Source organism: Molossus molossus, unplaced genomic scaffold (genome assembly GCF_014108415.1).
Source record: "Molossus molossus isolate mMolMol1 unplaced genomic scaffold, mMolMol1.p scaffold_m16_p_6, whole genome shotgun sequence".
NCBI classification, from domain to species: domain Eukaryota; kingdom Metazoa; phylum Chordata; class Mammalia; order Chiroptera; family Molossidae; genus Molossus; species Molossus molossus.
The window spans coordinates 20,450,105-20,462,341 of NW_023425399.1; the positions used below are offsets into that span (position 1 = coordinate 20,450,105).

The 12,237-nt window shown below is 41.4% G+C and overlaps 1 protein-coding gene across 3 annotated transcripts in view; it reads left to right on the forward strand.

The window, feature by feature from the left end:
- Positions 1–3,321: 3,321 nt before the first annotated feature.
- The window catches only part of LOC118619300 (transient receptor potential cation channel subfamily C member 4 associated protein), an 84,211-nt gene continuing 75,295 nt past the window's right edge, over positions 3,322–12,237 (forward strand). For 2 of the 3 annotated variants that reach the window (XM_036245981.1, XM_036245982.1), the window contains exon 1: positions 10,165–10,353. In XM_036245981.1, the coding sequence (XP_036101874.1) occupies positions 10,186–10,353 (168 nt within the window). In that variant the 5' untranslated portion in view covers positions 10,165–10,185. Of the gene's footprint in view, positions 3,387–10,164; positions 10,354–12,237 lie in introns of those variants that run through there. The other variant, XM_036245983.1, reaches the window with a different exon arrangement.

The window sequence follows — 12,237 nt, forward strand, 5'->3', positions numbered from 1 at the left end:
CACTATAGAATCTGAGAACTCTGTGGCAAATTTGTATATGCGTGAATGTGTGTGTTTGTGTGTGCACATCTTTTTTGTTTTTGTTTTTTTATCTTCACCTGAGGACATTTTTGCATTTATCTTCAGAGAGAGTGAAAGGGAGAGAGGGAGGAAGAGAGAGAGAGAGAGAAACATCAATGTGAGAGAGACACATCGAGTGGTTGCCACCCACACAACCCCAACCGAGGCGGGAACAAACTGCAACTGAGGTACGTGCCCTTAGTGGCAACCAAACCCGGGACTCTCCAATCCGCAGGCCAACGCTCCAACCGCTGAGCCAAACTGGCCAGGGCTTGTGTATGCACATCTTTTGGGGAGAAAGGGTTCAAGCTTTCATCATAAAAGTGTCCGCAACCTGCCCAAAAGGTTAAGAATTACTGTTGTAGCTTAAGGAGTGACTGGCTATGGAAGTGAGAGAAGAATTTACTTCTGTGGGGATTGGAATGGAGATCTATAGTGAATCTATTTTCTGAATTCTGATCACATCACATAGTTGGACAAATTCAAGTCTGACAAGGGCCATTTAAAATTAGGATTGCCCCAGAAGATAGCAAAAGGACACAGGAACTATCTTGAAAGGACTACCGCTGGTCAAACTTGTGACAGTTTGAGATGAAAAAAGAAAGAGAAATGAAAATATACATCTCAAAAACTTGCTATTATGTTCAAAGTAGGTTTCTTCATAATAGCTCCAAACTACAAATAACTCAAATATTGATCAACAGGAGACTGGATAAACAAACTGTGCAAATTCAAACAAAGAAATACTTCCAGGCAGTAAAAACTAGAACTGACACATGGAACAATGTGGGTGAATCTCAGAAATATTATGCTGAGTGAAAGCTAGATACAAAAGACTACATACTACATGTTTCCATTTATATGGAATTCTAGAGCAGTCAAAATTAATCTGTGAAGAACAAAATCAGAACAGTGTTTGCCAGGGGTATCAGAGTTGACTGAGAAGGGGCACAAGGAAACTTTCTCGATGATAGAAATGTTCTGTATCTATTGGAGTGTTGGTTACATAGGTATATACATACGTCAAAACTCATCTAATTAAACATGTAAGATCTGTGCATTTCATTGTAGGTAAATGATAACCTAACAAACAAAAGGAAAATAGATTAACAATGGTAATGGATTATAACACATTAAATTAAAAAAAAGAAAAAAAAAGAATCCATGAGTCCATAGTGATATCCCAGATAAAAAAAGGGCTGAAGGTCCTTTTTATGTATTTATTATTTTTCATTAGTGATTTTAGAGAGAGAGAAAGATAGAGGGAGAGAGAGATAAAAACATGGATTGGCTGCCTCCTGCATGCCCCCCCTACTAGGGATTTGGCCCACAACCTGGGCATGTGCCCTGACCAGGAATCAAACCTGCGACCTCTTGGTGCATGAGTCGACTCTCAACCACTGAGCCACACCGGCCAGGCTGAGCTCCTTTTTAAGAAAAGAATATAATCTAGCCCGGCTGGTGTGGCTCAGTGGATTGATCTCATCCCAGGGACTGACAGGTCCCAGGTCGATTCCCAGTCAGGGCACATACCCAGGTTGTAGGCTCGTTCTCCAGTGGAGGGCATGCAGGAGGCAGCCGATCGATGTTTCTCTCTTATATTGATGTTTCTGTCTCTCTCTCTCCCTTTCCCTCTCTCTAAAGAAATAAATAAAAACATATTTTTTTTTAAAAAAAGAATATAATCTAATAAAAGGGAATGAATGATACAATTAGAAAATCACTGCCCTGGTCGGTTTTGCTCAGCAGTTAAAGCGTCGGCCTGTGGACTAGAGGGTCCTGGGTTCCATTCCCGCTAGGGCATGTACCTCGGTTGCAGTTTGTCCCTGCCCCAGTTGGGGTCATGTGGGTGGCAGCCAGTTGATGTGTCTCTCTCACATCAATGTTTCTCTCTCTCTCTTCAACCCTCTCTCCCTCCCGCTCTATCTGAAGATAAATACAAAAATGTCCTCGGGTGAGTATAAAAAAAAAGAAAAGAAAAGAAAATCACTGTTTTGTAACCACCAGCATTGTAATCCCGTCAGGGATCATTAAAGGATGCTAAAAACTACTGCGTGATTGGTAGTTTGGGAACAAGATAGTCTTAGCCTCAAAGGCCAAAGCTTACTTACTAATTACAAAGGGGAGAATGGACCTTTTATTTATTTATTTTAATCCTCACCCAAAGATATTTTTTCCATTGATTTTCAGATAGAGTGAGAGGGGGGTAGAGAGAGAGAGAGAGAGAGAGAGAGACATCAATGTGACAGAGACACATTGATTGGTTGCTTCCCACATGACCCCAACCAGGGCCGGGGATTGAACCACAACCGAGGTACATGCCCTTGACCAAAATCAAACCTGAGACTCTTTGGTCCAGGAGCCGACGCTCTAACTGCTGAGCCAAACTGGCCAGGGCAAAAATGTCCCTTTTCAATAAAGATATCTGATGGACACCATATTAACCAAGAGATCAAACTTGGTATTATCAGTAATAGGACATATTTACACTATTTCCTCCTGATGAGAAGCAATGGGAAAGACACACTATCACCTTTGTAATATTCTTACTAAAAAAATGTTGAGCTCTAATCTAATCATGAGAAAATAGTTACGCAGATCCAGATGGTAGGGCATTCAGCACAGTGGGCCCAGACTCTTAAGAACTATGAATGTCATGAAAGACAGAAAGGATCAACAGACTTGTTTAGATTAAAAGACACTAAAGAGACATGGCATTAAAAAAACAACGCATAATCTTTCCCTAGCTGGAGTGGCTCGGTTGAGCATCACCCTGTGTGTCAAAATGTTGCCACTTTGATTCCTGGTCAGGGCACATGCCTGAGTTGTGGGTTTGGTCCCCAGTCAGGGTGCATACAAAGGGCAACCAATCAATCCCCCCCCCTTCTCTTTTTCCCTTTGTTTCTAAGCATCTCCTTGGGTGAGGATTAAAAAAAATCCAACAATGCATAATCCTTGATTGAATCCTGGATTGGTGGGTAAATTACAGACATTTGAAGGTAATATTTTATCAGCATTAGATATCTTGGGTGTGATGGTGTCATGGTTACTAGGAGCATATCCTTGTTCTTGGGAGATACATGCTGACATATTGGGGTAAAGTGTCATATCTATAATTTACTTTCAAATGGTTTAGCAAAAAAAAGTGATATATATAGATATATGTGTATATACACAGAGTAGATAAAGATAAAGATAACATTTGGTGAGTCTAAGCTAAGGGTATATATTCATGGTATTATTCTTTCACTTTTTCTGTAGATTTGACAATTTTCCTCATAAAAACTGAGAAAATAAGATAATGCAAATAAAGAGCTTGGCCAATGGTAAGTGCTTAATGAAGGTTGGGTCTTAAACAAGAGTAGAAGCTCCATGAGGGCAGGGACTTTTGTTTCTTTTATTTAGCACTGTATCCCTAATACCTGCAACAGTGCCTGCCACATAAGATGATACTTAACAAACATTTTTTTTTATCCTCACCTGAGGACACCTTCCCATTTTTTGTTCAGATAGCGTGGGAGAGAGAAACATCGACATGAAAGCGACACATCTAGTGGCCGCCTCCTGCACGACCAAACCAGGGCCAGGGACAAACTGCAACCGAGGTACATGCCCCCAGCAGGAACTGAACCCAGGTCTCTCTGGACCATAGGCCGACGCTCCAACCACCAAGCCAAACCAGCCAGGGCTCAACGAACATTTTTGAAACTAATATTGAGAAGTCGTACATTAGAAATGTAATGTGAAAACGTTTAATTGTACAAAGTAACACCACAGAGTGATACATGTTACATGAGACAGATGTTTCTATGGTCTGGATATAACTGGCAGTTGCTTTGATTAAAATGACTTCTTTATGATTTAAAAAAAAATGGTTTAAAAAAATTGCACCAGGTAATCCATCTGCCCAACTGAGATGAATTTAGTAGTTTATTTACAAGAAGTAATATACTCTATTTTTTATTTATTTATTTATTTATTTTTTATTATCTTCACCCGAGGACATTTTTCCATTTTTTGTTCATGTAGAGTGGGAAGGAGAGAGAGGAACAGAGAGAGAGAGAGAAACATTGATGTGAAAGAAACACATCGAGTGGCTGCCACCCGCACAACTGACCAGAGCCAGGGACAAACTGCAACCGAGGTACATGCCCTTAGCGGGAACCGAACCTGGGTCTCTCAGGACCGCAGGCCGACGCTCTAACCGCTGAGCCAAACCGGCCAGGGCAAGAAGTAATATACTCTAATGTCTGCATGTCTGGTTAAGCCGTTTGGGACTCTTGTGGGGGAAAATTAGTTTAGGAGCTTCATTTTTTCTGTTGCTGACTCAAATCCACATCAACTGGCCTCTTATGGGAAGGGTACTATGCCCTCTGGTGGTGAGAGACACTCGTCTGATGTCTTTGGAAAAGGTCAGCAGGACAGAGAAGTGGAAAGAATGTCTTGTACTCAGAGGGTTCTGGATATCTATCTCCTTATTTGCTAGTCATATAGTGACCTTAATGACTGAATTTGACAATAACCATTTTGACTCAGTGAATAGCCAGCTTTGGGGAATGCCTGCGCCAGGCTGGACTGAGTTACAAATTTAGGAACGGAAAGTGATACCTATAGTTGGGTCAAAGCTGAGATGAAAAGACTTTTCTCCAGCATGAGTGCCAAGAGAAATGTGGAGGGCCATATGAACTGTAAATTTGTCAGGATTTTGTCTCCTCGCTGTGACGAAGGTGAGTGTGTACTCCACCATAGGCCTCAGGAGAAGCTCTGCTTGGAAGCCAAGGGCTGTAATTGCCCAGAGAAGGCTGGCTATTGGCCTGACAGCTCACTAATGATCAGCTTTGTATTCCCGGAAAAGTCTTTTCTTTTCCTTTCCTTTTTTCTTAATTTCTAACATTAAAAGACCTTTTTTTCCCCCCGAGTGTAAAAATGTTATGTGGCCTGTGTAAAAAAGTATGAAAAATATTAATGAAGTAAAAATCACCCGAAATTTGTTTACATTGTGATAATCACACTTGCCATTTTTGATGACTTTTCTTTCAGGTAATTCTGGACATATAATCACATACGTTAAGAATATCTAATTATATATTAATGGGATCATAATATACTTATTCCTTTATACCTTGCTTTACTTTTCTTTCAACAATGTGTGGTGAGCATCTTTCTATCCAGGTATAGGTATATAATTTAAATTTTTAAATTTTAAATTATTAAAGTTATATATGCATATAATAAAATACAAATAATAGTGTAAAAGTTAGGAAACAAACATTTCCCCCCATCTTCTAACTCCATTCTTCAGTAGTAATTGCTTTGAATTATTTGGGCAATATCTTCCAGATTTTGTAATGTATATATAGATTTATATAAGTAGGTAATTTTTTTATACAAATTGGATCACATAACACATGTTGGTCTTCCATGAGCTTTTTTCACTTAACTGTGTCACGAATATCTTCCCATATCCCTGTGTGTGTGTGTGTGTGTGTGTGTGTGTGTGTCCCATTCCTTTTAGTGACTGCATAGTATTTTACTGTTTAAACGATCCATGCTTCATTTAACTAGTCACCTATTGATGGATATTTAGATTGTTTTCAGTATTTCGATAAATAAAAAACTTCACTGAATATTCCAGTAATACATCTTGGTATACTTGTTTAGCTATTGCTAAAACATACTAAATTCCTAGAAGCAGATCAAAGGATATGCATATTTAATTTTATTTAAAATCTTATTCTTTTATTTTGTAAATAATGATATATGATGGCTCAAGTATTCTATTATATTAAAATACTAGAGTTTATTTTAAAATGACCCTATTTTAGCCCGGCTGGTGTGGCTCAGTGGTTTAGTGTCAACCCATTCACCGAGAGGTCGCTGGTTTGATTCCAGGTCAGGGCACATGCCCAGTTTGTGGGCCAAAACCCCAGTGGGGGGTATGTAAGAAGTAGCAGATTGATATTCTCTCTCATTGATGTTTCAATCTCTCTCCCCCTCTCCCTTCTTCTGCCTCTAAACTCAATAAAGAAACATTTTTTAAAAATCATCCTATTTTACAGTTACATTGTTTCTGTTTTGCTGTCACAAATAATACAACAATAAGCATTTTTGCATGTAAATCATCATCATATCAAATAGTATCATTGGGATAGATTTCTAAAGGAGTAATAATTGAGTCCAAAATTTTGGATTTCTTTATGACTTAATTCATAATGCTAAAAAAAATTGCTTTCCAGAAAGGTATCTCAATTTATGTTCTCATCATCAATATTCTACTACTAGTAAAATTGAGGATGGGGATCTTTTTACACATTTACTGGCCATTTATTTTTCTTCTGTGAATTGACTGTTCTTTTCTACCTGTTTTTCTGTTGAGTTGTTTGGCTTTTCCTGATATTTTTGTAGGAGTTCGCACATCTGTTTATTAATTTATCAAACCAATAAACAAATATTTTATCACCTACTATGTGCCAAGTACCATCCTAGGTGCTGGAGATGAATGTAGTCATCAACAAAACAAAACAAAATTGTACTATAGTCAGTGCGAGAGGTGCAGAAAGTAAACAACTTTATGTCAGGTGGAGATAGTGCTATAAAAACAAACAAAGCAGGTAATAAGATGAAGAGTGTAAGGGATGCTATTTTATATGGATGGCCAGGAAGGTCTTTCCTTGAACAGAAACTTAGAGTAAATGAGGAAGCAAGCCATTTAGAGAACTTCCTAGGGATAAGAACTTTAAAAATTCTGTGTATTGACACTTTCCCAGAATAGTACTTGTTTTTTTTTACAGTGTCTTATACAAAAGGTTTTGATGTTGTTGAGGTCAAACTTCTCAATCTTTTCCTCTTTATGACTTCTGAGTTTTATGACTGAGAAGTACTTTCTACCCCCAAATCATAAAAGTATTTTCATAGAGCCATTTCTATTTTTATAATTTGATTGTTAACAATTTATTGAGGTATAATTTACATAAAATTCACCCATTTTAAAATTGGACAGCTACATGCAAAAAAAATGAAACTAGACCATCAATTTACACCATACACAAGAACAAACTCAAAATGGATAAAAGACTTAAATGTGACTCATGAATCCATAAAAATCCTAGAAGAAAATGTAGGCAACAAAATTTCAGACATCATATGCAGCAGAATTTTCACTGATATATCACCTAAGGCAACTGAAACAAAGGAGAAAATGAACACATGGGACTACATCAAACTAAAAAGCTTCTGCACAGCAAAAGATACAATCATCAAAATGGAAAGGCAACCCACTGTATGGGAGAGCATAATTGCCAATGATATTATGATAAGGGGTTAATTTCCAATATATATAGAGTGCTCATACAACTCAACAAAAGGAAGACAAAGAACCCTATTAAAAAATGGGCAGAGGAGCTGAATAGACACCTCTCCAAATAGGACATACAAATGGCTAAGAGACATATGAAGAAATGCTCAACACCACAAATCATCAGAGAGATGCGAATTAAAACAACAATGAGGTATCACCTCACACCTGTCAGAATGGCTGCCATCAACACATCAAACAAGTGTTGGCAAGGGTGTGGAGAAAATGGGACTCTAGCCCTGGCCGGTTTGGCTCAGCAGTTAGAGCGTCGGCCTGCGGTCCTGAGAGACCCGGGTTCGGTTCCCGCTAAGGGCATGTACCTCGGTTGCAGTTTGTCCCCGGCCCTGGTCGGTTGTGCGGGTGGCAGCCACTCGATGTGTTCCTTTCACATCGATGTTTCTCTTTCTCTCTGTGTTCCTCTTTCTCCCTCCCACTTTACCTGAACAAAAAATGGAAAAATGTCCTTGGGTGAGGATAAAAAAAAAGAAAAAAAGAAAATGGGACTCTAGTACACTGCTGGTGGGAATGCAGACTGGTGCAGCCACCATGGGAAACAATATGGTGTTACCTCAAAAAATTAAAAATTGAACTTCCATTTGACCCAGTGATCCCGCTTCTAGGAATATACCCTAAGAAGCCTGAAACACCAATCAGAAAGAATATATGTACCCCATGTTCATAGCAGCACTATTTACAATAGCTAAGATCTGGAAACAGCCCAAGTGTCCATCAGTAGAAGAATGGATAAAAAAGCAGTGGTACATATACACAATGGAGTACTATGCAGCTGTAAGAAAGAAAGATCTCTTATCCTTTGAGACGACATGGAGGGACCTGGAAAGTATTATCCTAAGCGAAACAAGCCAAACAGAGAGAGACAAGTATCATATGATCTCACTTATTTATGGAATATAATGAACATAACAGTCTGAGGAATGGGGTAGTCCCAGAGATGTGGAAGTGGGGTACAGACTGACAATCCCCAGAAGAGGGGGTGGGGAGGTGAGATAAACCACAGAACTTATATGCATGTATGCATGAACAATGGACATGGACAACAAAGCTGGGGACGGGACCGGGAGGGGGGAAGAGGGGAATCAGTAGAGGAAAAAGGAGAAACATTTGTAACAAAAATAAATAAATACATTAATAAAATAATTAGATAAGTAAAAATTCACCCATTTTGAATTTACAATCCAATGATTTTTAGAGCTGTATAATGGTACCACAATCCAGTTTTAGAACTATACTTTGATTTTGTTGTATGTAGTTTTTAGTATGTCTGAGATTCATTTTAGCTTTTGGTGTGAGGTTAAAGACCATTCCCCTCCTTTATTTTCTTTCCCTGTTGATTTGAAATAGCTTCCTAACCACATACTAAACTTCCATGTATACCTGGGTTGGTTCTGGTCTCCCTGTTCCAGGGATCACAAACAGACTGGGGTTTTGTTGTTGTTGTTATTGTTGTTTTTTATCCTCACCAGAGGACATTTTCCCATTTTTTGTTCTAATAGAGCGGGAGGGAGAGAGAGGAACAGAGAGAGAGAGAGAAACATCAACCCAAAAAGTACACATTGAGTGGCTGCCACCCGCACGACCCAACGTGTGGGAAGGGGGGGCGCTGGGACTGAGGTATGTGCCCTTAGCAGAACCGAACGGGGGTCTCTCTGGACCGCAGGCTGATGCTCCAACCCCTGAACCAAACCGGCCAGGACCAGACTGGGTTTTATTTGGCCCATGGTGGTTTCAAAATTGGAGAATTTTACATAAAAACCCAGGTTGTTGTTTTTTTTAATCTGGAAAAAAAAAAAACTAGAAGATCCAGCAACAATCCAATGGAGGTAATAGAGAGGAATCATTTTAAATGGGCATGAGGGTGGTGACCATAATTCCAGTTCTCCTGGGACAGTCCCCATTTATGTCTGCTGTCCTGGTGTAAATTAAATTAATGCTGTCCTTTCATTTTTAAAATGTTCTGGTTTGGGTGATAAATTATAAGTCACAGTCTCCATCATTCCTTACTGAATCACATCCAGCATTCTACTTTCATTAATAAGACCCCTCCCAGGAAGTGAAAAGGGGAGGCAGTCCTGCCACATAAGTTTGCCAGAAGAATGATTATGTGGGCTTGGAGTAGCCATAACATACTATCTGGTGGGGATAAATTAGGACAAGTCTCCTCTGACAGAATATGACACCGCATTTTACCAATCCCTTCCCCTTCCATTATTTCATTTAACTTGTCTGCAACCTATCCAGTGTCACAACTTACTCAGTTACTGTGCATTTACTGTATTTGGGTATGGACTTGCTGTCTTCCCGTGTAACCTGCATTCCAAAGCAGGGACCTAGTTAGTCTGCTCTGTATCGCCAGTGACTCGTTCGGTGCCAGGCGCAGAATAGGACCCCAAGAACTATTTATAAGCTTGGAGCCCAGGATCTTTTCCAGGCCAGTTGGCGGTAACTTCCCCAAACAGACAAGAAATGAAAGAGTGCGCGCGTAGGACTTGTTCTAGATCTGCCGGACCTCGCCGAAATGCCAGACCTTGGGGCTCGAAAAACAACCGGCGTCGTAAAGTTCTTCATCGCACCTGCCCCGCCTGAGACCAAGACTACATTTCCCAGCAGTCCCGCGGCGCGCACGGTCCCTGCCACGCGTCTTGTGTCTCCACCGACGGCCCGCTGGGGGCGCTGCGGCGACCCCTCTGCCGCCCCGTAGAAATCACCGCGGCCCTGGGGCCGCTTGCTTCCTGTTTGTCGGACGAGGAGACATGGCGGCGGCGCCGGCGGCTGCTGGGTCTGGGGCCGGCCGAGGGCGACGGGCGGCGTCAACGGTGGCGGCTTGGGGCGGATGGGGCGGCCGGCCGCGACCCGCTAACATTCTGCTGCAGCTGCGGCAGGGCCAGCTGACCGGCCGGGGCCTGGTCCGGGCCGTGCAGGTACGAAGCCAGCCTGGAGGGGCGGGGCGGGGCGGACCAGGCGGGAGCTGGCGGGGGGCCGGGGAAGAGGCCTTTCCGGGCCGCCGCAGTATGGGCCCGACCCCCTTGGCCAGCCGCGGGGCCTCCCCGTGGGCTGCACGGACGCTGTCAGCCGCGGTGGGGTGGTGGGCAGCTGCCGTCTCCGGGTCCCCAGTTGGGAGCCGAGCGAGGCTGGGCTGCATCATGCATTGATGGCGTGTACGAGCCCTGGGCCCAGCTCCTGGATCCTGCTTCTCTGCGCCACGTCCACACTTCTGGGGGACCCTGGGCGAGTTTGCTTTAGTTTCTGTGTGCCTCGAGTTTCTCCCCTGTGAGTTGGGTGGTGGGTCCTCATCGCAGCCCCCCAACGGTTCTTAAGCTTATAAGTCATTCTCTCAGGCCTTTCCTTGAACCCCCCCCCCCCCAAGTAAGTCCCTATTGTTATTCAGTCACAGTCCTGCATTTGTTTTCCTCTACATTACTTTCTTAGTGTGTAATTACACATTTCTTTGTTGTCTACCCCGTTTCTGTCGCCAGTATCTCACATTGAGCTATGCTTCAACCGGTGTAGGGACTGTATCTGTTTTGCCAGTGTAGTGTCATGGTTAAGAGTGGGGATTCTTGAGTCAGGCCTGGATTCAAAGCTCTGCTCTCTCTTACTTGGGCAAGTTACCTTTTGTGCCTCAGTTTCCCCATTTGTAAAATGGAGATAGTAATTAGTAACCTACTTCTTACGGTGTTGTGAGGGTCAAAGGAGACAATTAGCATTAAGTACATTTCTGGTGCATAGTAAGGGCAGAAGGGTAATCAGTTAATAGTTATGCTATATTTGGTATCTGACTTATAATAAGTGCCCAACATATGATTAGATTTTTTTGTTTGTTTTTTAATGGATGAAGGCCATTGCTTCAGTAAAGTAGGATGAATAAGACCTAAGATCCTTGCTCCGTCCCCCTCTCTCTCCATGTTCCCAGAACTTATATTGTAAACACACCTGTAAAACATTATCTTAAATTTAAAGACAGCTTTTGCATAAAGAAGCTTCTGAAGGATACTCAAGAAAATAATAAAGTGGTTGGTGGGACTGCGGTGACAATTATGTAGATGGAGGAGTAATTGGGAGTGAGACTTTTGACAGTGTAACTTTATATATATATGTTAATCTTGAATCATTTTAGTATTCCTTACTCATATGATTAAAAAGACAATAAAATAAAGACCAGGTGGTCTGTTTGTGTGGAGGTTTACAGATGAAGCAGTTGTGGGTGAGCAATATTTTCCTGGACATTCATTGGGGTAAGTATAGATGAGCAACTTTTCCCGATGACATTCTTCTCTATCTGCCTTAGGAATATCCTGGAAATACTTGCTCTCTCCTTCTTTAAGCCAAAATACCTTACTGAATTGGGTATTAGAGACAGGCAGAAAGGGAACTAACTCACCTTCACTGATCAGATACTTTGATTCAAGCATTGTGATAGGTGTACGGTGTCTTTATTTAATCCTCAGTTTTCTGAACTCAGTGTCAGGACTCATCTCTTAACACGAATGAGAAAACAGAAGGCACTGACAGGTTAGATAATTTGCTCCTAAACACCATCTTGATAATCCTTTATGTTCTGAGGGCAGTAGGGAGCCACAGGAGTTTTTTTTAGCATAATGAATGGAGCAATTTAGGACACTTAATTTGTTTTCAGTATTGGATGACTTGGAATGGGAGGACTGGAGGAGCTCACCAGATAGAAGGCTGCTGGAATATTGGTTTAGGCTGATTATTGTATATAGGTGGAGGAACTGTTTCAAAAGTTGAGATGGAGACACCGTCCAAGAACAATAGTGAGGATAAAGTGGAGAACTTCATCTTTC